This window comes from Thalassophryne amazonica, chromosome 7, assembly GCF_902500255.1.
Source record: "Thalassophryne amazonica chromosome 7, fThaAma1.1, whole genome shotgun sequence".
Taxonomy (NCBI): Eukaryota; Metazoa; Chordata; class Actinopteri; order Batrachoidiformes; family Batrachoididae; genus Thalassophryne; species Thalassophryne amazonica.
Genome location: NC_047109.1, coordinates 44,655,231 through 44,681,384, shown reverse-complemented (window position 1 = coordinate 44,681,384; position 26,154 = coordinate 44,655,231). Strand labels below are relative to the sequence as shown.

The window sequence follows — 26,154 nt, the reverse complement described above, 5'->3', positions numbered from 1 at the left end:
CTGCACTCTCCCGCGTCATAGCGCTCGTCTGGTGAACGTAAGCCACGCCCCCGTGCTGCAGTGGGCGGAGCCGCGGGCGAAGGGCGTGTCCAGTGGAGCTTCTTGGTTCGACTCTGCTGCCCGGAGCGGAGGCGGAGAGACTCACCTGTGGAATTTCACAGGCGCGGACAAACGACGCTGTGGCGCGCTTTAAAAACGTCGACATGAGGCAGTGAAGCGGAATAAAGCGCAGAATATGTACACGACGGAGCGCAGGCGAATGAGCCTGCACGAGTCAAGGAGGAGAGAGTCTGTGCGCGTGTCGGCCGGGAGTATGTGGCAGGACCATTTGGCCGCCGAGCTCAGCGCCCCCAAACCCACTCTGTCCCCGCGGAGTCGGAGCAGAGACGTGTCCGTGGTTTACATCGTTAACGAGGACGCGTCGGTGCCCCAGACGGAGGAGAACTTGTCCCTGAAGTGCCTGAAGGAAGCCTGCGCGGACGCGCACGCGCAGCTCAACACTATCCATTTCGAGAGGATCTCCGTGGGAACCGCGGACGTGCTGGATAGTTTCTACAACGCAGGCAAGTGCGGGCACGCAGGCAGGCTGACGGAGGAGCTGCGCGTGTGTGTGTGTGTGTGTGTGTGTGTGTGTGTGTGTGTGTGTGTGTGTGTGTGTGTGTGTGTGTGAGACAGGCAAAGTGAGCCGCTGTGTGTGTGTGTGTGTGTGTGTGTGTGTGTGTGTGTGTGTGTGTGTGTGTGAGACAGGCAAAGTGAGCCGCTGTGTGTGTGTGTGTGTGTGTGTGTGTGTGTGTGTGTGTGTGAGACAGGCAAAGTGAGCCGCTGTGTGTGTGTGTGTGTGTGTGTGTGTGTGTGTGTGTGTGTGTGAGGGAGACAGGCAAAGTGAGCCGCTGTGTGTGTGTGTGTGTGTGTGTGTGTGTGTGTGTGTGTGTGTGTGTGTGTGTGAGGGAGACAGGCAAAGTGAGCCGCTGTGTGTGTGTGTGTGTGTGTGTGTGTGTGTGTGTGTGTGTGTGAGGGAGACAGGCAAAGTGAGCCGCTGTGTGTGTGTGTGTGTGTGTGTGTGTGAGGGAGACAGGCAAAGTGAGCCGCTGTGTGTGTGTGTGTGTGTGTGAGGGAGACAGGCAAAGTGAGCCGCTGTGTGTGTGTGTGTGTGTGTGAGGGAGACAGGCAAAGTGAGCCGCTGTGTGTGTGTGTGTGTGTGTGAGGGAGACAGGCAAAGTGAGCCGCTGTGTGTGTGTGTGTGTGTGTGTGAGAGAGACAGGCAAAGTGAGCCGCTGTGTGTGTGTGTGTGTGTGTGTGTGTGTGTGAGAGGGACAGGCAAAGTGAGCCGCTGTGTGTGTGTGTGTGTGTGTGTGTGTGTGTGAGAGGGACAGGCAAAGTGAGCCGCTGTGTGTGTGTGTGTGTGTGTGTGTGTGAGAGGGACAGGCAAAGTGAGCCGCTGTGTGTGTGTGTGTGTGTGTGTGTGAGAGAGACAGGCAAAGTCAGCCGCTGTGTGTGTGTGTGTGTGTGTGAGAGGGACAGGCAAAGTGAGCCGCTGTGTGTGTGTGTGTGTGTGTGTGTGTGTGTGTGTGTGTGTGTGTGTGAGAGACAGGCAAAGTCAGCCGCTGTGTGTGTGTGTGTGTGTGTGTGTGTGTGTGAGAGACAGGCAAAGTCAGCCGCTGTGTGTGTGTGTGTGTGTGTGTGTGTGTGTGAGAGACAGGCAAAGTCAGCCGCTGTGTGTGTGTGTGTGTGTGTGTGTGTGTGTGAGAGACAGGCAAAGTCAGCCGCTGTGTGTGTGTGTGTGTGTGTGTGTGTGTGTGAGAGACAGGCAAAGTCAGCCGCTGTGTGTGTGTGTGTGAGAGACAGGCAAAGTCAGCCGCTGTGTGTGTGTGTGTGTGTGTGTGTGTGTGTGTGAGAGACAGGCAAAGTCAGCCGCTGTGTGTGTGTGTGTGTGTGTGTGTGTGTGTGTGTGTGTGAGAGACAGGCAAAGTCAGCCGCTGTGTGTGTGTGTGTGTGTGTGTGTGTGTGTGTGTGAGAGACAGGCAAAGTCAGCCGCTGTGTGTGTGTGTGTGTGTGTGAGAGACAGGCAAAGTCAGCCGCTGTGTGTGTGTGTGTGTGTGTGTGTGTGTGTGTGAGAGACAGGCAAAGTCAGCCGCTGTGTGTGTGTGTGTGTGTGTGTGTGTGAGAGACAGGCAAAGTCAGCCGCTGTGTGTGTGTGTGTGTGTGTGTGTGTGTGTGTGTGAGAGACAGGCAAAGTCAGCCGCTGTGTGTGTGTGTGTGTGTGTGTGTGTGTGAGAGACAGGCAAAGTCAGCCGCTGTGTGTGTGTGTGTGTGTGTGTGTGTGAGAGACAGGCAAAGTCAGCCGCTGTGTGTGTGTGTGTGTGTGTGTGTGTGTGTGTGAGAGACAGGCAAAGTCAGCCGCTGTGTGTGTGTGTGTGTGTGTGTGTGTGTGTGTGTGAGAGACAGGCAAAGTCAGCCGCTGTGTGTGTGTGTGTGTGTGTGTGTGTGTGTGAGAGACAGGCAAAGTCAGCCGCTGTGTGTGTGTGTGTGTGTGTGTGTGTGTGTGTGAGAGACAGGCAAAGTCAGCCGCTGTGTGTGTGTGTGTGTGTGTGAGAGACAGGCAAAGTCAGCCGCTGTGTGTGTGTGTGTGTGTGTGTGAGAGACAGGCAAAGTCAGCCGCTGTGTGTGTGTGTGAGAGACAGGCAAAGTCAGCCGCTGTGTGTGTGTGTGAGAGACAGGCAAAGTCAGCCGCTGTGTGTGTGTGTGTGTGAGAGACAGGCAAAGTCAGCCGCTGTGTGTGTGTGTGTGAGAGACAGGCAAAGTCAGCCGCTGTGTGTGTGTGTGTGTGTGTGAGAGACAGGCAAAGTCAGCCGCTGTGTGTGTGTGTGTGTGTGAGAGACAGGCAAAGTCAGCCGCTGTGTGTGTGTGTGTGTGTGTGAGAGACAGGCAAAGTCAGCCGCTGTGTGTGTGTGTGTGTGTGTGAGAGACAGGCAAAGTCAGCCGCTGTGTGTGTGTGTGTGTGTGTGTGTGAGAGACAGGCAAAGTCAGCCGCTGTGTGTGTGTGTGTGTGTGTGTGTGAGAGACAGGCAAAGTCAGCCGCTGTGTGTGTGTGTGTGTGTGTGTGTGAGAGACAGGCAAAGTCAGCCGCTGTGTGTGTGTGTGTGTGTGTGTGTGAGAGACAGGCAAAGTCAGCCGCTGTGTGTGTGTGTGTGTGTGTGTGAGAGACAGGCAAAGTCAGCCGCTGTGTGTGTGTGTGTGTGTGTGTGTGTGTTGCAGATGTGGCAGTGGTGGAGATGAGCGACACTTTCTGTCAGCCGTCCGTCTTCTATCACCTGGGAGTGAGAGAGAGCTTCAGCATGACCAACAACATGATCCTGTACTGTTACAAACAGGACGGTGACGTGCAGGCCGTCAAGGTAAAAACAGCTGCACGTCATCAAACCACTACAACCACAAAAACACACAGTCCCCACAGTATTTTATTATAAATATATCTGATATACATATATTCAATAATAACCACTTTTCTTGAGGTGTATCGGGGGATACGTGAACATTTTTCCAAGTCACTGCAGTGGTGGCGCCAAGGGGGCCTTAAGCCCTCCCAGTAATGAGCCAAGCTCCCCCCTCAGCCCCCCAATAATTCTGCCAATAATGTGAATAGCGACTGACATATTTGTGGATCTCAACTGCAGTTTTGCACTGAGAATGTCTCAATATTGCGTAACTGAGCAAAGTGATGAATGCAATCTTTCTAAGTGATGTGTCTGTGTGTATTGATACCACATTTTAGAGGAGCACAGGTGACTAAAACATATACCTTGGTATTTATAAAGCAATTTACTATGTATTGTTCATTTCGACGACATTTTGTAGAGCCCTTCCAACTTTTACCTCAGCTCCACCAACAAAAATTTCCTGGTGCCGCCACTGCGTCACTGAATATACTTCTAGGCAATTCTCAAAAAAGAGTGACTATTCAGGCTGAGTAGGGTTGCCAACTCTTAAAAAAAAAAAAAAATCAAATAAAATAAGTAACACTTCATGGGCAGGGCTGGCTGACCTGATTGTCTTCACCCCTCCCAGCCCGGTGAATTTGATTATTTATTTATTGCCTTTTTTGTGTGTGTGTGAACTGATTTTTAAACTAGATGCATGTTTTTGAGTGATAGAAATACATGGTAAACAAATTCTAAACAATTTAGGGTTGTTTTTTTTTTAGTGCAAAATAACAAAATTAACAGAATAAAATGCATAAATGCATCTCTTTCTTAAACAGAAACCTGTCCTGCTTAACTTAACAGAATAAAATTAAAATCTTTCTTTACCAAAACTCTGTCTGGCTTAACTTTAAAACGTAATAAAAATAAATATATTTCTTGAACACAACTGTCCTGTTTAATTTAAAGCAGTATAAAATAATAGAAAACAATAGAAATCAGAACATTCCTGTAATAATGCACATTTTAGTAGAAGAGTGCAAAAAGATTCTGTGGAAAACTTGTAAATATAAACACTTGTGGCTCAAATGCCACGACTGTACAGTTGTTGTAAAAACAAAACAAATTTAACTCATGAATTCAAAAGCTTAATGTGGCCACTGCTTTTTTTTTTCCATTTGTATTTTGAGCTGTTGCTGCAATAAGGCTGTGTTTGCACGTAGGCAGGATGCGTTGCAAATATCATATTCCCGTCATTCGTGGCACATTCATAATGTGATGTAACGCATCTGAATAGAGTTCCTCACAACAGGTGTCGGTCCATGACGTACCTGATGTTCGTGGCGCATGTTTTTGGCTGCCAAAAAATCTTTCACGAATGTCAAAAATAATCCAGAGTCCTGGAAGTCGCACCTGAGCGCGTCGATACGTGGTTATTAGTGTTGATCCGTGACAGCATTCGTAGTGTATTTCTTGATGCCCATACTGTCACGTGTCGTTCCGAATGGACACGAAAGCTGTCAGTAACTGACACGATTGTCACGTGCTTTCAGGCGGCGTCACGTATCGCTGTTTTCTCACACGTGTGCTCTCATGATTGATATTTAAACCCTGCTGCACCACATTTCCTCAATTCCTTTTGGTTCCAGCAGTATGCTAAAGAAGCAAAGTGGCACCAAGTCGTGTTCCAGACTATGACGTACTCCTGCTGAAACTGATGCTCCTTAGGGCACTCCTGCAGTTGTTTCTCCTCCTGCTGTTGTTTCTGATGTTTGGTAGAGTGAGTTGGCTCCAGAGGACCCAGAGGAGAGCCACGTGCAGCCAGATATCTCTGCTCCTCCAGTCTGGCGGAGGAAGAAGCCCACTCCTCGTGTTGTAACAGCTCTCACCGAGGAGCAGAAAGCAAAGGTGGTTGAATTTCTGAAGGCCAACCCCTGCATGTATTCAAAACGTCTGCCTGACTTCAAAGACATCCAGAAAAAAGACGTCCTGTGGGAGCAGCATGATGGGAGTGTCCACTCAGGAGCTGAAGGTGTGGCACGACTCCATGCGTACCCGGATGTGCAAATTGATGGGGCTCCGATGTCAGGCGCCCCAGACCTGTGGCACACGTAGGACAGGGAATGGGTGCAGCAGCACTTCCCCGGCTACGGTGCCGTCAGGACCCAGTCCACTGCATCGGACCTGCAAGACATCTCATTCAAATGTGGGCCTCCTCCAGCTACTGAGTCTTTCAGAGGTAGGGCCATGTGGCGAGTCCGTGGAGCCACAGGCAGGATGACAGGGGTGGTGCTCAGTGAGTACTGACGTGTGTGACAGAACTGTGGTGCCGATTTGACTGTGTGAGCAGTTGTAGAATTTTGGCATGACAACGTAATAAGGGAGTAAGTGGTAATGAGGTGTCAGTCTGAAAAATGTTTCCAGGTTATCTGTGTGTGAATTGTTACGTTTTGGTAGAGTTAAAATAAAAAGTTTTGTTGAAAGGAATTGGGTTTTCCTTCGTTTTGAATATTGTTGTAATTACATATTTTTGCTTGCATCTATAAATAGCACACAATCACAGAGTTCTTCTTTTGCTGTGGATCCATCTGGATGTTGTGGATCGATCTGGAGCGATGGGAACTGTCCAGCAGCTGATGGTAGAATGACTGTGGGGTGTGTGTGGAGCCATCTGTATATTTATATCAAATTTGTGCGATTCCAAATATTCTTGACAGTTTCAAGGCAGGACGTGACAGTTCACAATGGTGCGCAACAACGCGGGACAATATACTTGACTGTGCATTACGATTCCTGATGACTCGCCAGGGGTTCGTGCCATTTATCGTAATGCGTGATAACTGGGTGCTACAGTCTGCGGCGGTGCGTGACGCCTCTGCCCCAAATCATCAAATTCAATCCAAATTCGTGGTACTCGGACATGAATGTACATTTGTCACATTTCTGACTTGTCGTTCTTATCTGTAATTGGAGCCTAAAGGTGTTTTTCAGTAATACAGAGTAAAACTCTGAGCAAGATTCTATTATTTTTATGTATTATTTGTCTATTTTATGTACTCGTCTATCAATTGTCCCTGTTTATTACACACAAAAATTGCAATTTCTTTGACAATAAAATGCTTAAATTCATTATACCTTCCCATATTAACCTTAACCAGAGTGTTAAAGAAATCATTCTTATTTTTTTACATAACCTATCTACCTCTGGTGTTGCCTGGTTGACAACAAACCGGTCAAGGGTTCCCCTGGTTTTGTTGTCCCTCATGTCTCTAATGTGTCCACCACCAGAAGCATGCTGTTTGATGTCAAACAGTCCACCATGGGCTACAGACAATGTGCCCCAGTAGACCAGGCACTGCACTTGTAGACATTTCTGTGCACTTTTTCCAGCCATGTTTTTTTTCCTGTTTGAGTCTGTATTTTTTGCAGCCTTTTTTTTTTTCCAAGCAGAAAGGAGGCAATAATCAGTGAATCGCTGCTGATGCTCCAAAATGATGCATGTGCAGTGAAGGCAGGGGGGACCGATTTTTTTTCTGTTCGGTCTGCAACACCGGGTTTTTCCAATCCTTCTGTACTCCAACATGAAGCTGTGAATGTGGATGCAACAGACGCACATTGCACCATTCCAAGTTTCTCCACTCATCCACAGAAGCCTGTAATCCTTTCAGAGCTGTCACAAGTGTCTTGATGGCTTCCTTCACACTTCTCCTTTTGGCAGTTTTTGAGAACTGTCTTTTTAGCACAGATTTACCACACAGCATCATTTGTATTTCTTAATGATTGGTGTAAATGAAGTCAGTGACTTGCAGGCTTTAAATACAAGAATGGATGTATATTAACAAATGTAGTTGCCCACACAAAACATGGCATGTTTGGGTCATACTCTCTCCAATGAATAGGGAGTCAAAGTAAAATTCAGAATCACTGTGGGACCTCTGCCATTTTCCATGTCTCAGCTTTTTCTGATTTGGGGTTGTACATAAAGATCTTATTTACAACCTTTTAATCTGGTCTAATTCTCATGGAGTTTGCTCACTTGTAACATTTTTTTAATTCATCCTGCTGAAGTATGCCAGCCTGAAGTACTGCAAAATCTAGTGAAACAGCAGTTTCACAAGGTTCACATTAGATCATTCACAGACCCTGCACTGAGAAATATGACATTCATAATTGTACAGTAGTGTTCAGAATAATAGTAGTGATGTGTGACTAAAAAGATTAATCCAGGTTTTGAGTATATTTCTTATTGTTACATGGGAAACAAGGTACCAGTAGATTCTCACAAATCCAACAAGACCAAGCATTCATGATATGCACACTCTTAAGGCTATGAAATTGGGCTATTAGTAAAAAAAAAAAGTAGAAAAGGGGGTGTTCACAATAATAGTAGTGTGGCATTCAGTCAGTGAGTTCATCAGTTTTGTGGAACAAACAGGTGTGAATCAGGTGTCCCCTATTTAAGGATGAAGCCAGCACCTGTTGAACATGCTTTTCTCTTTGAAAGCCTGAGGAAAATGGGACGTTCAAGACATTGTTCAGAAGAACAGTGTAGTTTGATTAAAAAGTTGATTGGAGAGGGGAAAACTTATACGCAGGTGCAAAAAATTATAGGCTGTTCATCTACAATGAAAATGAAAAAGATTAATCCAGGTTTTGAGTATATTTCTTATTGTTACATGGGAAACAAGGTACCAGTAGATTCAGTAGATTTTCACAAATCCAACAAGACCAAGCATTCATGATATGCACACTCTTAAGGCTATGAAATTGGGCTATTAGTAAAAAAAGTAGAAAAGGGGGTGTTCACAATAATAGTAGCATCTGCTGTTGACGCTACAAACTCAAAACTATTATGTTCAAACTGCTTTTTTAGCAATCCTGTGAATCACTAAACTAGTATTTAGTTGTATAACCACAGTTTTTCATGATATCTTCACATCTGCGAGGCATTAATTTTGTTGGTTTGGAACCAAGATTTTGCTCGTTTACTAGTGTGCTTGGGGTCATTGTCTTGTTGAAACACCAATTTCAAAGACATGTCCTCTTCAGCATAAGGCAACATGACCTCTTCAAGTATTTTGACATATCCAAACTGATCCATGATACCTGGTATGTGATATAGGCTCAACACCATAGTAGGAGAAACATGCCCATATCAAGATTCTTGCACCACCATGCTTCACTGTCTTCACTGTGAACTGTGGCTTGAATTCAGAGTTTGGGGGTCATCTCACAAACTGTCTGCAGCCCTTGGGCCCAAAAAGAACAGTTTTACTCTCATCAGTCCACAAAATATTCCTCCATTTCTCTTTAGACCAGTTGATGTGTTCTTTGGCAAATTGTAACCTCTTCTGCACATGTCTTTTATTTAACAGAGGGACTTTGCGGGGGATTCTTGCACATAAATTAGCTTCACTCAGGCGTCTTCTAAATGTCACAGCACTTACAAGTAACTCCAGACTGTCTTTGATCATCCTGGAGCTGATCAGTGGGCGAGCCTTTGCCATTCTGGTTATTCTTCTATCCATTTTGATGGTTGTTTTCCGTTTTCTTCCACGCTTCTCTGTTTTTTTGTTTTTTTTTTGTCTATTTTAAAGCATTGGAGATCATTGTAAATGAACAGCCTATAATTTTTGTACCTGCGTTATTAGTTTTCCCCTCTCCAATCAACTTTTTAATCAAACTACGCTGTTCTTCTGAACAATGTCTTGAACGTCCCATTTTCCTCAGGCTTTCAAATAGAAAAGCATGTTCAACAGGTGCTGGCTTAATCCTTAAATAGGGGACACCTGATTCACACCTGTTTGTTCCACAAAATTGATGAACTTACTGACTGAATGCCACACTACTATTATTGTGAACACCCCCTTTTCTACTTTTTTTTTACTAATAGCCCAATTTCATAGCCTTAAGAGTGTGCATATCATGAATGCTTGGTCTTGTTGGATTTGTGAGAATCTACTGAATCTACTGGTACCTTGTTTCCCATGTAACAATAAGAAATATACTCAAAACCTGGATTAATCTTTTTAGTCACATAGCATTACTATTATTCTGAACACTACTGTATATGAATTTACATTTCCTGAACTACACAGCAGGTACATTAAAATATATACATAATATTGTGAAAAAATCCAGAAATTGTTTTCATTTTTCAGAAAGTGAAAATATATAACGTGCACTCATTACAAATGTTTCAAGCATTTTTTTGTTTGTTTGTTTTAACTATGGCCTACAGCTAAAAAAAAAAGGAAAATTCATATCTCGAACTCTTATACCGTATTTTCTGGACTATAAGTCACACCGGAGTATAAGTCGCACCAGCCACTTTATCCATTGTAAAGAAAAATAAACCATAAATAAGTCAAACTGGACTATAAGTCGCATGGACATACAGATATGTTAACATGAAAAGTTCAGATGATAATATTGTGACGGCTACCGTTTTCAGATGCATATTTCACCAGTCGCAACTTGTAATCTGCAGAGTATGATTTTCTTTTTGGTGGCATTTTTTTGGGCCTTCTCCGTTGTCTTGTTAAGTTATAAGTAATGTTGAAAAATGTATTTTTCTATGGTAGTCAGAAGTCGCAGGAACAGTCACACAAGCCTTGCATGCCCCCTCGTGAGCTGCATTTTACCTACGGATATGTTTGTATTTTCCGGACCACATTGCGAGCCGAACCATAACCCGCACCATCGCTGAACGGTTCTTTTCTAACATATCACCCGCTGTGTACCATAGTACACACCAGGTGTCAGCTGCCCATGTTCGTGCAGCACCTACCTGCGGAGTTCATGACCTCCCTGTGGTGTCGACGTCAGCTCCTTCCAAGTGTAGACCGTGCTTCCAAGTGCTCACCCATTGCTCCCACGCAGCTCTCAGCATCAACTTAAACACTCTGCTCACACTGATATCCAAGGGTTGAAGCTGTTTTGTTAGCCCTCCCGGAATAACAGCAAGCACCGTGTTCGTCTGCTTCACACGCTGTTTCACACGCTGTTTCACACGCTGTTTCACAATCATTGTCTGGGTGAGGTTAGGAATACACGTCCAATGTTCTGTTCTGATTGTTTAACGCGACCAGCGTGACCTATAGGGCGGCCGCAATACTACAGTGCCCATGATGCATTGCATTTCCGTTTCCGGTGGCCATTTTAAAACATAGAGCGACTCTGTCACGTAAAATTGTTTTAGTACAGTAAATTAATTGAGATAAATTAATTGAGAATCTACCGGTATGTTTTTCATTTATAAGTCGCTCTGGAGTATAGGTCGCACGCCCGGCCAAAACATGTAAAAAAAAAATGTGACTTATAGTCCGAAAAATACGGTAATATTTAATTTCAAGCTCTTCGAAGTCTGTTTGTGCAGTGTAAAAACCACAAATCTCTCACTTTGGTTACCATAACCGTAACCGTAATTACACAGAAGACTGCTGACTTAACAGTTGCCCAGAAGATAGTCACTGACATCCTCCACAGGGAAGGGAACCCACAGAGGGTCATTGCTGAAATGACTTGCTTTTCACAGAGTGCTTTATCAAAGCATATTCACAGAAAGTTTACTGGAAGTAAAAGTGTGGTTGGAAAAGAAGCATAAGCAACAGGGATGACTGCAGGTTTGAGAAGATTGTCAAGCAAAACTGATTCAAGAACTTGCAGGAGCTTCAGAAAGAGTGGACAGGGGCTGGAGTCTGTGCATCAAGAGCCCCCCAAATGGGCTACAAGTGTCGCATTCACAGTGTCACGAGACTTCTGAACCAGAGAGGATGCAAGAAGTGTCTTACGTGGGCTAAGTACAAAAAAAAAAAAGGACCATTGCTCAGTGGTTGAAAGTCTTCTTTTTCAAATGAAAACCCTAACCGTAACCCGCCCCACATTGTTTCCTTCCTTATCACCTTCCTTTTCCTCCACCGAACCGTCCCCGCCCTTGGTGCAGGTAGATTTATTGGGAGAGGGGGTAGGCGAAGGGCTTCAAATCACTCCAAACGGAGTGAATCTGGATGCACACTCCGTTTGGAGGGGTAGGAGGAGCTTACCGCTGTCTCCACAGAAACAAACATGGCGCGAAAGAGCCACACAAATAAAAGCGGCTTTCATTACAAATTACGCTGTTTAGAAAGTTATAACTTGCCAAAAAATTTCACAGGCAGTTGCCTATGACAGCAATGTGTATGCTGCTGGATGCATGTTGCGTATATTGTCGTTCTGAAGAATATCGTAACTTTGCTCATGCACTGAGGCGTTATAATGCATATACACACAAACGCTACGATAAGACATTTTTATATCTCACAATGGAGAAAATCATGATAAAGGATAAGCATGTTAATTTGTATGTTCATTAATCTTTAGATACTATCAATCCCTGCTGTTGGATTTCAAGGTCTGTAACGTGTGTGTACTTTGTAAACAAACAGCGAGCCCTGAGCACACTCGTTTCCTAATAAGCTTTCAGGCAGAAAATGAGAAGTTTCACCAGTGGGAGTAAGTTGGAAAATATATACACACACATGTATATGTGTAACACATAACCTGATGTCCTGCTATTATTTGTCAAGGAAATTTCTAAAGGAAATAGGGCTGGATACAAAAAAATGGGAGAATTTGAAAAAGAAATATAACGTTAACAGAACTAGATGCAGCTCATAAACATACATACAGGTGCTGGTGTTGATTTATTTCAGTAATTCCATTCAAAAAGTGAAACTTGTATAATGTATACATTCATTCCACACAGACTGATATATTTCAAGTGTTTATTTTAATTACTAATTAATTAATTACTAATCAATTAATGATTAATCAAACATAAATGATTACTATTATTGATTACTTAGTATTAACATTAATTAATTACTAATTAATTAATTATTAATACTATTAATTATTATTATTATTATTATGAATCACAAATAAATTAATTAACATGACATGATTGCGATGCGTCGAAGAAATCTGCGGCTTCTATTTCTTTGCCTTTACGCAGAAAGGCGAGAAAATAAAAAGAGGAAACAGGCTACTGCAACAAGTTGCATTTCAGTTGCCATGTTAACAAACAGTGAAGACGACAGTTTGAGACGGGTAGTTTTTTTTTTTTCCCCCTAAGGCGGAGGGGTGCCTCAATTCATAGGGCTAGAGGCATACCCCTTCGCCTTACCCCTTGTTTTAAAGGGGTAGGCATAGGGGTAGGGGTAGAGCCAAGGGGACGGGCAAGGGGTACAAAAGAGAATTAAGATTGGGGGAGTGATTTCAGGAGGAGTGGCACACTAGATACGCCACATACTTGGCACAGAGGCGGTGCTGGTGTTGGCCATGAAACAGTGAAGATGTTCTTGTAGTGTGAACTTTCAGCTTTAATTCAAGTAAAAAGAAAACTTTAACCATTTAGGAATGATGATCTTATTTATTTTCTTGACCTTTTTATTTAATCAGGAAAACATTTTCATTGAAGTGGCCAAGAAGTGTCAAAAACAGTCCCTCCATTTTCAGTACAAACTTATTGTAAAAAAACAAAACAAAAAAAAAAACACTTTTACAGCCAGCTGTCTTTAAATGAGTCAGGTGATGGACAAATGAACATTTCCAATCCAGTGAACATGTCTTGGATGTAATTTGCATTATTAAGAAATACAAACAACATGGTACTATATGATAAATCTGTCTGGGCAAGACTATTCTCAAAAACTGAGTGCATGTGCAAGAAGAAAACTAGTGAGGGAAGCCACCAAGACACCAGAGTACTCTGAAGGAGTTAAAGGCTTTTGTGACTGGGATTGGAGATACTATGCAAAATGCTCTAAATGGCTGTAATTCTGAAATGTTCAATGCAAGATTTTTGTTAAACCCATCGACTAAAGGTATCTGTCTATATTACAAGCATTTCACCTCCATTGTGATGTAGAGAGGAAAAATATAAAAAAAAGATGGGGGTACGTATACATTATCACATGTCTGTTTACGTATCACACCCTGTATCATGCCCTGATGTATCTGTATCAGCCTTTGAATGGGCTGATAATAAGTAATAAGATATTTATCACATAATAAAGAACAAGAACCATATAATTATCATCGCCTCCATTTAATAACAACTAATTTACTCACTACACCAACAATGTTCATTCAACACTTGTGCTAATAATAAATAGCATAAGACAGTAAGTCTGATCTATATAATCATCAAAATAGTTAGAATAATCATACACATTAATCATGTAGATATGTAAATTATGGAATGTTCTTATGTCTCTCTAAAGTAATGAGTGTCCTTTTCACCATCTTCTTGACGTCTCACAACTTCAGTATGAGATTCAAGTTGTAGAATTCTCCCTGCTGGGGAGGCTAAAACTCTCTCACCTTGATCAGACATTTTGGTTAAATGAAATGACCTGTATCCTCTATCAGGATCCTGCACTTGTCACCAGGGTAGCATAAAATGGGGGTGTGTCATTGGTGGGGTTGAGAAATTGGGGCTCCTAATTGGATGAAAAGCAGGGCGATACAAATCCTGGTATTGTCAGTGTATTTTTTTTATATCACCCTGTTTTAAGATTTGTATGGCCCTGATTTTATTGCCACAGTTGCCAGGGCAGTAAAATTGATAGGAAAAGTGTTTGATTTATCAGCCCTATTTTTTTCTTGTATCTCATGAGGGCTGGTTTATGAGTATAGGGCAGATTTCGGTTGTAATATGTGATAAATATCTTATTACATGTCTGTTTATGTATCACGCCCTGTATCATGCCCCGATGTATCTGTATGAGCCAGAGTCCTAAGAAAATTCACCAAAGTTTGATCAGTTTGTCCTCATTCTGTGTCCTTTAAATATGGTGAGTTACAAGAGGAGAAAGCCTGTAGTATTTTTGAGCCATCTTGTTCACATTCTGGACGGGATGGACTCTTTTACTTGTGCTTTCAGTGACTGTGTTTTATTGTGTACATGCTGGGCCTTTTCCATAGTATAAGAACATCTAAACGTTATTTGGCCCTGCATAAATTCTGAGTGCAACAGAATGTGCTTAATATAGCTTTGGATCTGAAAAAGCAGCTTTTTGCAATATTTTGACTGCATTTTTTTTTCACAGAAATGGTTATCTTAATTTCCTTTAAGCTTTTTTGGAGAAAGTGTTTTTTCTGCTGAACCTGTATTTAAAAAAGAAAAAAACTTATACTACTGCTGCATCATTTGATATTTTTGAGCACTTGTTTGTGCTTGTAATATTAAATTCAGTGGCTTTATTTCACCGGTAGGTATTTAAACATTGACTTCAAGGATTTCCATCTCTGACACTGATACATTTTGAGCCGTTCTTCAGGTAATTTGCAAGTTACAGCTTGTAATGATCTGGTTTGTTTCCTACTGGATGAATCATTTAGCACAATGTCTCTGTGTTGGGATAATACATATTCCTTTGGCTCCTACAGTCATATTATTGGGAATTTCATGCTTTGGCAGATTAATTTGTTTCTGTCACAATCTGGGGAATCACCCATTCTCTTTATTAATTTGCAGTTGAGCTGTAACCCTGTACGTAGTTTCCCCTAGGACCAGGAACACTGACAGCACCCCAGGTTGAAACGGACTGTCAGATCAGAACATGCAGCGGGTGATCTGACTGTCACATCACCCACGTGAGCTCTGTTCCACATGACGTGGTGTCTCTGCAGCAGCGCGTTGTCCACAAGACACGTGTGTTGGGCAGAACAGGCGTGCGGCCAACTGGACACACCTGATCAGTAGATGTGGGCATGATCAGAGCACACTGCTTCTCATTCATGTCATTTCATGACTGTATACCTGTGACCACGGGTCATCACCAGAGGAACAGACGGATCATATTTGTATTGCTCGCTTGATAAATGCGGTGTTTTTATATGGTGTGAGATTTATTTATTTATTTATTTTGTAATACTTCCATGTCCTTCCTGATATGAGGCAGCTTTCAAAGAACAGCTCCGTAGCTCAGTGGTAAAGTCTCTGGTAATCAGAGCTTTTGAAAGGCATGAGTTTGTGTCCTGGGTGGTGTGTTTTTTTTTTTTTTTTTTTTTTTTCTTCTTCGTTTTTTTTTTTTTTTTTTGGTTATTCCACATAAGCGGCGTGGAGTCCCACAGGTACCGGCTGGATTTTAGTTATTCCACATGCGCTATGTTTCGTGTGCTAATTTCGAACTGTTTTGTGCTGTTTTGCTGTTTTCGTCCAAACGCCGTCAAAACTTCACACTATGTGTGAAGGGGCCATGAGGAATGCAAACAGTTTGGTACTGTCTGGTAAATTTGTCTGGAGGAGGCAACATGTAAGGAGACTAGTGAGGAAAGCCAGCAAGACACCCAGACAAGCCTGAAGAAATTAAATCTGTGTGGCTGCAATTGGAGAAAATATGAACGGTGCAAGTTTTGCATCAGCAATTATACAGTGGTATCGAAGAGGATTTTCTTCAGTTTTGAAATTTCAGCTACAATTTTCCAGAAGACACATGGGAGGTTGCAAACCCAGATTTGACCTGTTTTGTTGTATGAAAATCCTTCTCTACTCCACTCCACTAATGAAGTCATGAGTAAGGTAGGTCCCTTTGGCTGCTCCCTTGTTTGCATTCGGGATCACCGCAGCAAAGCCGAGGTGGATCTGCATGCTGAATTGACACAAGTTTTAGGCCGGATGACCTTCCTGACACAACTCCACATTACATGGAGAAATGTGGCAGGGGTGGGGTTTGGACCGGGAACCTTCCGCATTGAAAACAAGTGCACTAACCCACCGCCCCTGCAATGAAGCCATGAGTGATGATACAAAAAAGGATACAATCCGCAGTTCTCCATTCACAGGCACAGAAGCCTATAAATTCTGCAGAATTGTCTGCGGTGTCTAAGGGCCCATTCACACAATGATGGGATTTGGCTGACTCTGGCTGATATAGAAGATTCACATAAATGTCTCAAATTCAAACAAAGGTGTGCTCCAGGGGTCCAAATTTCCTGTCTCCACCACAGGTCAATGTAGCCCAGCAGAGGGTGTCATTGTAGTGGTGGAGCTAGACGTTTGGCGACTGCGTACTGACTCACACAGGATGTAGTACTTCTGCCGTTGGAGGGCGGGTGCATTTGTAGCACTCTCCTCGGAGCAGTAGCGTAGATTGATGGAGCTCATCAGCATTTAGCATTTGAGATGTCATGTGACGTTGCCCGTATAAACTTGATATAACCATGCAAATGCGACACTTGATACTGGTGCGTTGTTGAGACATATTCAACACATTTCTGCATATTTGTTCATGCCCAAAGGATCCAGAGGAGGTGGTGCATCCACTTGGCCAGCAGAGGGCAACAGATCAGCCATGGCGTACTAACAGAGGAGATGTACCGGGAGCGGAGTTCAACTCTTGCTGATGATTTAGCATGAATGTCGAATATTTTAAGCATGTTGAAAATTCTTCCGGGATCATGACAAACATCAGCACTGACCGAATGATGTTGACGTAACTCCTGCGGAGTCTGCAGTCTCGGCACTGGTCAACGACAAAACTTTTCATTCTCCATGGGCAAGCACCGGATTAATCGTCAGAGTGTGACTGCGCCATAACAGTTGGTGTCAAACACAGCTGGCGTCATCCCACAGACTGAACGTGTCACACAGAACTTCAGCCAGCTCAGTCGCCAAGCGGGAATTCAAATACCAACTAGTTTAACGTGAGCCATTTCAGGCCTAAATATTAGCTGAGTAGTTTCTGCATTCACAAAACACTGTGGGACTTTGAAGGTGTTTAAATTGAGATCCAGTCATATTTAAATATAAAAAGTGGATATAAAAATATTTTCATGACATGACTCCATTAAACTGAGATATTTCCTGACATGTGGGTGACACCACACAAAAATTATGGCTGTTCCATTGTGACTGTTGCAGTGAATGATTTGTCCTCCTGCAGGAGCAGTGTGGGAGCTACACGTTCATCCCGTATGTGGTGTCACCTCAGGGTAAAGTGTTTGCCTGCGACACTGTAATGATGACCGGCATCAATGAGTTGATCCAGCCTAATTTCCAGCTGGAGCCCTTGCTCACCCTGCTGGTGGAGAGACTGGTGCATCTTCTGAACAATGTCCATATTCAGTCCAGGTCAGACATGAGCCATGTCCTTAACATCTTTGATTTCCAAATTAATTTACTCGTACTGGAACTACGTTACCGTATTTCATTTTGTGTTCTGACTTTAAGCCCATGAAGTTGGGTATGCAGTGATGCCTGTATTCTTTATACTGTCAGCGAGTACTTCCGGGAGTCAATCATGCATGAGATCCGTATGGCACGGGAGCGGTTCAGAGGCGAGGCCCGGAGCACCGAGCTGAGTCGCATCCAGACACGCCTGGACAGTGTGGAGCTGCTCACCCCTGATATCGTCATGAACCTGTTGTTGTCTTACCGGGACATTCAGGTTTGTTTATAAGTGTGCAAGCATCTTGGTATTTATACTTGTGGGATTTCTACACAAGCCAAGCAACAATTTTTGGTCAAAATAGACAAAGGTCCATAAATTAGTGGGCATTGACATTATTTTAGTTGATGACCACAGCATGGATGCTGAAAGAATACTTGGACTTTTTTAGGCTTTATTTGGCAGACATATTGAAGTAAGGACAGAAAGCAGGCAGAGAGATCAGGGAGTGACACGTGTGCAATGGTCATGAAGCACTATAGCCACTAATCCCTAAATTCCATCCGTCCTGGACAGTGTTTGTGAATCCACCAGTACCGCCATGGTGTGTTTAATGCCTGTCCCTAAAGTGGCTTATTGCTGCATAGAGAATACGCACAGTCTAATTTTGGCAGGGTGATGCTTTTGACACAAAACTAAAGTCATTTCAAATGGCAACTTTCTGGCTTCAAGAAACACTATAATAAATCAGGAAAAAAAAAATTGTCAGTCAGTAACGGTTACTTTTTTAGACCAAGCAGAGGGAAAAAATATGGAATCACTCAATTCTGAGGAAAAAATTATGGAATCATGAAAAACAAAAGAACGCTCCAACACATCACTAGTATTTTGTTGCACCACCTCTGGCTTTTATAACAGCTTGCAGTCTCTGAGGCATGGACTTAATGAGTGACAAACAGTACTCTTCGTCAGTCTGGCTCCAACTTTCTCTGATTGCTGTTGCCAGATCAGCTTTGCAGGTTGGAGCCTTGTCATGGACCATTTTCTTCAACTTCCACCAGAGATTTTCAATTGAATTAAGATCCGGACTATTTGCAGTCCATGACATTGACCCTATGTGTCTTTTTTGCAAGGAATGTTTTCACAGTTTTTGCTCTATGCCAAGATGCATTATCATCTTGAAAAATGATTTCATCATCCCCAAACATCCTTTCAATTGATGGGATAAGAAAAGTGTCCAAAATATCAATGTAAACTTGTGCATTTATTGATGATGTAATGACAGCCATCTCCCCAGTGCCTTTACCTGACATGCAGCCCCATATCATCAGTGACTGTGGAAATTTACGTGTTCTCTTCAGGCAGTCATCTTTATAAATCTCATTGGAACGGCACCAAACAAAAGTTCCAGCATCATCACCTTGCCCAATGCAGATTCGAGATTCATCACTGAATATGACTTTCATCCAGTCATCCACAGTCCACGATTGCTTTTCCTTAGCCCATTGTAACCTTGTTTTTCCTGTTCAGGTGTTAATGATGGCTTTCGTTTAGCTTTTCTGTATGTAAATCCCATTTCCTTTAGGCAGTTTCTTACAGTTCGGTCACAAACGTTGACTCCAGTTTCCTCTCATTCGTTCCTCATTTGTTTTGTTGTGCATTTTCGATTTTTGAGACATTGCTTTAAGTTTTCTGTCTTGAAGCTTTGATGTCTTCCTTGGTCTACCAGTATGTTTGCCTTTAACAACCTTCCCATGTTGTTTGTATTTGGTCCAGAGTTTAGACACAGCTGACTGTGAACAACCAACATCTTTTGCAACATTGCTTGATGATTTTCCCTCTTTTAAGAGTTTGATAATCCTCTCCTTTGTTTCAATTGACATCTCTCGTGTTGGAGCCATAATTCATGTCAGTCCACTTGGTGCAACAGCTCTCCAAGGTGTGATCACTCCTTTTTAGATGCAGACTAACGAGCAGATCTGATTTGATGCAGGTGTTAGTTTTGGGGATGAAAATTTACAGGGTGATTCCATAATTTATTCCTCAGAATTGAGTGAGTCCATATTTTTTTTCCATCTGCTTGGTCTAAAAAAGTAACCGTTAATGACTGCCACAACTTTTTTTTCTTGATTTCTTATAGTGTTTCTTAAAGCCAGAAAGTTGCTATTTGAAATCACTTTAGTTTTGTGTCATGTCTGTGATCTGCTTTTTTTCTACAAAATTAAACAACTGAATGAACATCCTCCGAGGCCGGTGATTCCATAATTATTGCCAGGGGTTGTACAGTGTGTATTGTTTGTGAACACCTACAACACAGCTACCAGGGTTTGATCCTTGTTGTTCAGAGCTGGGTGTTTACTGTATGAAGACTACAGAACTGTAAGCAGTCACATTAAACATGATTAAAGCAAATAAAAAAGAAACCATGCAAGTATGTAGACAACTCACTCATGGTGGAAGCACAAAATGTGAGGAAAAATGACCAAATCAACAAGTTAACAAATGCTTTCCCTCTGAAAGTCTGTTAATGGAATATTCACTCATGTGCACAGTGGAGTCTAACTGCAGCGCACGTGCTTACACAACCTCACACACACACGACTTGTTGCAGACAAGGAGTAAATCACCAGTGTGCCAAACTACAGTTTGCTTTGAGTGTATTTGCATCTAAAACAGGTGAACACTGAGCAGTGTTTTCCAAAAGTGTCTTCAGCTGAAGTGGAACGTTGTATCGCTGCAGCTCCATCGGCTCAGATCATGTTCTTGACTTTAAAATGCTTTTGGGAATACAAGTCCAGAATTACTCAGAATCATAACATTCTATTTAAATGGGATATTTTCAGTATGTGGTAGGAAATGCTTTGCAGTCACTGACTTCCTGAAGTCTTGGTCTCGGCTGGGTTTCCTCCACCGCGGTGCTCTGTCACGCTCCCACTGCAGCTGCGTTCAGTTCTGGTTTGTTGTTGGGCTGTTTTGCCTTCAGCAGTGAAGTGCTTATTCAGTAATTTGCACTTGAATGCTGAGTCACATACAAAGTTTGCTTTGATTTATTGAGGTATATTTGCACCATTTGGCTAAATATAACCACGTAATTTAGCATGAGATCACAAAGTGGACAGCCAGTTCCCTGTGCAGTCACACATGCAACACTTCTCCATCATGTTTTCCCTTTTTTCCATGCTCTTTCTGTTATGACCTGCACTCATAGTACATTCTGATTGTACTCTTATGGGGTGTTGTGAGTAGAATTTTGAGGGGAAAAAAACTCTTATATTTTGGAATAAGGCAAAACAAAATGTTGAAAAAGTGAAGCACTGGAAATACTTTCCTGATGCATTGTGTGTATATTCATGCACATTCACCCACCAACACACTGCATTTTTGGTGGTTTTTGGGCTGGAAATCATCAGCTTTATCTCCTGAAACTGGTGATGTTAATGCTTGAGCACTGCTATCAAAACATGGACAAGGTTGTGGGAAACTAATAAAATTAAGATGCATGATGCATGTCACTTTTAATCATTCCAGTGTAAAGGGTGGGGGGAGGCTCAGAAATGTTCTTATCTAGAAAATGGACGTCCTGCAAAAGATGTTTGGGAACCACTGTATTAATTCAAGTTTATAGCTTCTGGGCAGCATGATGGTCAGTGCACTTGCTTCCAAAACAGAAGGGTCACAGCTCAAGACCACCCATGCCCATTTGCCATATAATTTAGCATTGCATCAGGAAGGGTACCTGCCATTAAACTTGTGCAAAATCAACATGCAGATCGAGTTTGCTGTGGTCACCCCCAGAAGAAAGGGAGAAGCCTGAAGAAGTTACTAATTCAAGCTTATGGCTTCTGATTTGGTTCATCCCAGCTTTTAGGTAGCAGTGTCCTGTACTTGGCAGTTTTAAGTCAGTGTTGTTGTTGAATTATGTAAGTTAAAGTTTTAAATTTCATCAGATATGGTTAATAATGCATTGTAATTGTACACCCATTTCTTTCCCAGGACTACAATGGCATGATCAAACTGGTGGAGGCTCTGAACAACCTGCCAATGTGCCTAATAGCAAGACATCAGAATGTCAAGTTTCAGTATATATTTGCTCTAAACAGGTACCCAGACTGTGCAAGTACTGCATTCATGTTGTTGTTTGCTTATTAAGACCTATGGCAGTATTTTGCTCACTATTAATGTCAGATTGTCCACTTTAAAATCAATGTTTTGTCTCTGAAGGATCTTGTTGGACACATATTAAGGAAAATTATTTATGCACCCCTTCCCCCCCAGTCCTATGGACAAGTCAGACAACATTTTTACTTGTCCTATAGAAAAGGAACTGGTCCTACAGTGGAGAGTTAAAAGTAAAACGGTGTTGAATGAGCGCTGGTTTGAATCCTTTTGGTCTTATAGAATCAAACTCTGTTGATATGAAAAAATAAATTTGATGAAGCTGGACTGAGAGGATCATTGAAGTGTTGAAACCTTGATGTCGAGGCTTCAGTTCACTGTCATTACTCCATGATCTTTGTTACATGTTTATTAATAAGAAACATTAGCAGAAAATCATCCTCTGAAGTATGCCAGACTTTAGTGATAGGGGATTCTATCACCGGCAAAGTAAGGTTACAGACGCCGGCTGATGTTAAATGTATTCCTGGGGCCAGAGCTCCCGACATTGCATCCCATCTTAGGGTGCTGACACTGCAGAAGGGAAGACAGACTAAGGAACATGACATGAGATATAGTCACATAGTTATTCACGTCGGCACCAGTGATGTCAGGATAAAGCACCCAGAGGTCACAAAAATGGACATAGAGAGGACTTGTAACCTTGCCAGAAAGATGTGTCGGCATCGATTAATAGTCTCTGGTCCCCTCCCCTCCCGGGGTACTGATGAGGCATTTAGCAGGCTGACATCGTTAAATAGGTGGCTGGCACAATTTTGTAGATGGCAAGGCTATAGCTTTATTGATAACTGGCCTTCGTTCTGGGGCCGCCTTAGCTTGCTGATGCCGGACGGCCTCCACCCTACTGGGGAAAGCGCCGCCATCTTGTCTGCAATCATACGAGGTCTGTTAGAAAAGTATCGTACCTTTTTACTTTTTTCAAAAACTATATGGATTTGATTCATATGTTTCTACAAGGTCTTTATCAGACCTCGTAGGTAGAGCTCTACAGTGAGGGTAACATTAGAAATTTACAGCAGGCCACGGAGCAGGTGATTAGAGACCCTGCAAGGCTTATGACAAATGTGGATGTGGAATCCATTAGCTTAGCAGAGAAATTAGTGCAGAAAATCCACTATGGTGATAGTGCAGTTTATCTGCCAGGGAGGGAAATTCAACATGTATCCATAAAAATCATAGAGGGATATGCTTTGCAAACATAATACCCATTACTACATTGGATGATGTTGAAATTGAGGATGACCCAATGATTGTTCCAGCAGTATCAAAGATTTCTTGTCTGCTACCTACAACGCATGTGGAATGTCTCAAACCTAAACCTACTTCAAGGCATCTTATATATGCTACTCTGGAACCACCCTTAAACCCAAACAGTTCAACTGTCAACCCCACTGAGGCCCTTAGTCTGGGTCTCATTAACATAAGATCACTATCCTCAAAATCATTGTTCAATAATGATCTAATTATTGATCATCACTTAGATATGATTGGGTTATGTGAAACCTGGCTTAAACCTACAGCTGTCCTCCCCTTAAATGAGGCCTTCCCACCAGCATATACATTTAGTCACGTCCCTCGTGATGTGAAACAAGGCAGGGGTGTTGCTCTTATTTATAAATCTAGGTTTAGCTTATTAGCTGTTGGGGGTCACAAATTTAACTTGTTTGAGCATCTGACTCTCCACTCCGCTCTGCTCAGGATCCTAGGTCAGAAGAATAAAACTCAGCCGTATTACTTTGTCACTGTATATAGGCCTCCTGGCCCATATTCTGAATTCTTAGATGAATTTGGTGCGTTCATCTCTAACTTGTCAATTAGTGCAGATAACATTCTGATGATTGGTGACTTTAACGTTCATATAAATAAGCCTTCTATAAATCATTAGAAGAGTAAAAAGCGCAGAACTATACTATGCTAGTATAGTACTATAAATCATTTCTGGAAATTGTGGATGCATTAGGATTTTGGCAGTGCATTTGGGACTCGACGTACATTAGTGGAAATACCCTGGATTTGGTTCTCGCACGTGGTATTGCTGTCACAAATATTAACATCATGCCTCTTACATCAGTGGTCTCTGATCACTCATTAAGTTTACAGTTTCACTGCCGTGTTTCGTGGAACAACAACCTTATATATCACTACAGCGATGCATCAACTCATCAACTAAGACTGAACTCGAAGCTAGACTGCCTGATGTCTTAGCTTCATATTTGGCAAATACCCAATCAGTAGACAGTCTTGTGGGTAGTTTAAACTCAGTGCTCAAAACTGCACTCGACATGATTGCACCACCTGTGTTAAAACCACGCTCCCCCAAAACACAGTCACCTTGGGTCAGTGATTACCTGTGTGACCTCAAGCACAAGACTAGAGGTCTAGAAGAGAAATGGTGTAGTTCAAAACTAGAAGTATACCACCTTGTGTGGTGTGATGCCATCTTAGACTATAAGCATGCATTACTGGCTACAAAGCGGACCTATTACTCTGATTTGATCAACAAAAACAAGCATAACTCAAAGTTCTTGTTTGACACGGTGGCAACACGTATTCGTGGACAACCACCTGTAGTTCATTCTCCTTTTACAGCACAAGATTTCCTGGATTACTTTGAGAAGAAAATGGAAGACATTAAGTTAAACATATCCCAGCATGCCTCAACCCAGCCACTACACCCTGCTACTGAGGTGGGCGCCATTACTGAGGTATTACCTAGATTTACAGAATTTGAGTGTATGTCTCTAGGTATGCTGATGAAACTCGTAACGTCAACAAAAAGCATAACCTGTTTATTTGATCCTATACCAACAAAACTGTTTAAGGACCTGTGGCCCACTCTTGGGCCGACTGTGCTGGAAATGATTAATCTATCTTTAACTTCTGGATCCGTTCCAAAATGTTTAAAATCTTCAGTAATTAAACCATTACTTAAGAAACCTAATCTTGACCCTAGTGTATTGAAAAACTATCGGCCGATATCAAATCTATCATTTTGCTCAAAAATTCTGGAAAAAGTGGTTTCACGGCAGCTCGTGGACTATCTTATTGAGAGTAATCTCTTTCAGCCACTGCAGTCTGCTTTTAGAAAATATCATTCCGCAGAGACGGCTCTCACTAAAGTGGTGAATGATCTTCTGCTTGCAATGGATTCGGACTCCACTGCGGTTCTGGTCCTGTTAGATCTCAGTGCTGCATTTGATACCATGTATCATCATATTCTACTTGATAGACAGGAAAATCACTTTGGGATTACTGGGAGTGCCCTTGCATGGTTGACGTCATACTTGACCAGTCGTTTTCACTGTATTTTGTACAGTAACACTACCTCTAACCTTACTGACATGAAATTTGGGGTTCCACAGCGGTCCATCTTAGGCCCCTGCTTTACTCCCTTTATATAGCACCCCTTGGGCACATATTGCGGTGTTTTGGGATTACCTTTCACTGCTATGCTAATGATAGTTATACATGCCGATAACTGCTGGTAATCTCATTCACATAAAATCCTTAGAAGATTGCCTTGCATCAGTGACAAGTTGGATGTCTAGAAACTTCCTACTTTTAAACTCTGATAAGACTAAAATGATGGTTCTTGGTCCATTGAGACATCGGCAATAATTTGACCAGTTAACGCTTAACCTATGCTCGTGTGTCATACATCACACCGCAGTCCAGCATTAGGGCTCTCCAGTTGGTTCAAAATGCTGCAGCCAGACTTTTGACACAAAGCAGAAAGTTCGACCACATTACAACCATTTTGGCATCCCTTCACTGGCTTCCTGTCCCAGTGAGATGAGCTTTTAAGGTTCTGCTATTAGTCTATAAAATTGTTCATGGACTGGCACCTCCCTACCTAGCTGACCTAGTTAAACCTTACTTACCGGCCCGGGCTTTGCGTTCTCAGGGTGCAGAGCTACTTTGTGTCCCTAGCATACTGGCATAGTATAGTTCTGCGTTTTTTACTCTTTTAATTCATTTTATTAGGAAACGGAGCATGCCACAGCCTCAGCTTTACCTAAATTCTGGGTCTTGTAGTGAAGCTTAGGGCTAGTGGCCGGTGATCACCTTAGTGTTTCCTGTTTTTCTTGTTGTTTAATGCTGACAAATTATACTGTATTTCTTATCTGTCTGATGTCTGATTCTGTTTTTTCTCTCTGTTTAAGGTGCAGCTCCATCCAGAGATGGGTGTGGTATTTGTGCTGAAAACCCTCCTGTCCTGTACACCAACAGCATTTCCTGTGTATTCGTTTTGTGAATTGGTCTGTAATTTGTGTCTGTAGCATGGCCGAAGCAGAGGGTCACACCTTTGAGTCTGGCCTGCTTGAGGTTTCTCCTCAGAGGGAGGTTTTCCTTACCACTGCTGCTCTGTGAGTTAGTAAGGTTAGACCTTACTTGTGTGAAGC

At 42.6% G+C, this 26,154-nt stretch overlaps 1 protein-coding gene across 1 annotated transcript in view; it reads left to right on the top strand.

The window, feature by feature from the left end:
• Nucleotides 1-235: 235 nt before the first annotated feature.
• Nucleotides 236-26,154, top strand: part of si:ch211-1i11.3 (mitogen-activated protein kinase kinase kinase 5) — an 83,410-nt gene continuing 57,491 nt past the window's right edge. Inside the window, exons 1-5 of the mRNA XM_034174090.1 lie at nt 236-563; nt 3,256-3,395; nt 17,351-17,538; nt 17,686-17,854; nt 21,569-21,675. Coding sequence (XP_034029981.1) covers nt 236-563; nt 3,256-3,395; nt 17,351-17,538; nt 17,686-17,854; nt 21,569-21,675 — 932 coding nt within the window. The remainder of the gene's footprint in view (nt 564-3,255; nt 3,396-17,350; nt 17,539-17,685; nt 17,855-21,568; nt 21,676-26,154) is intronic.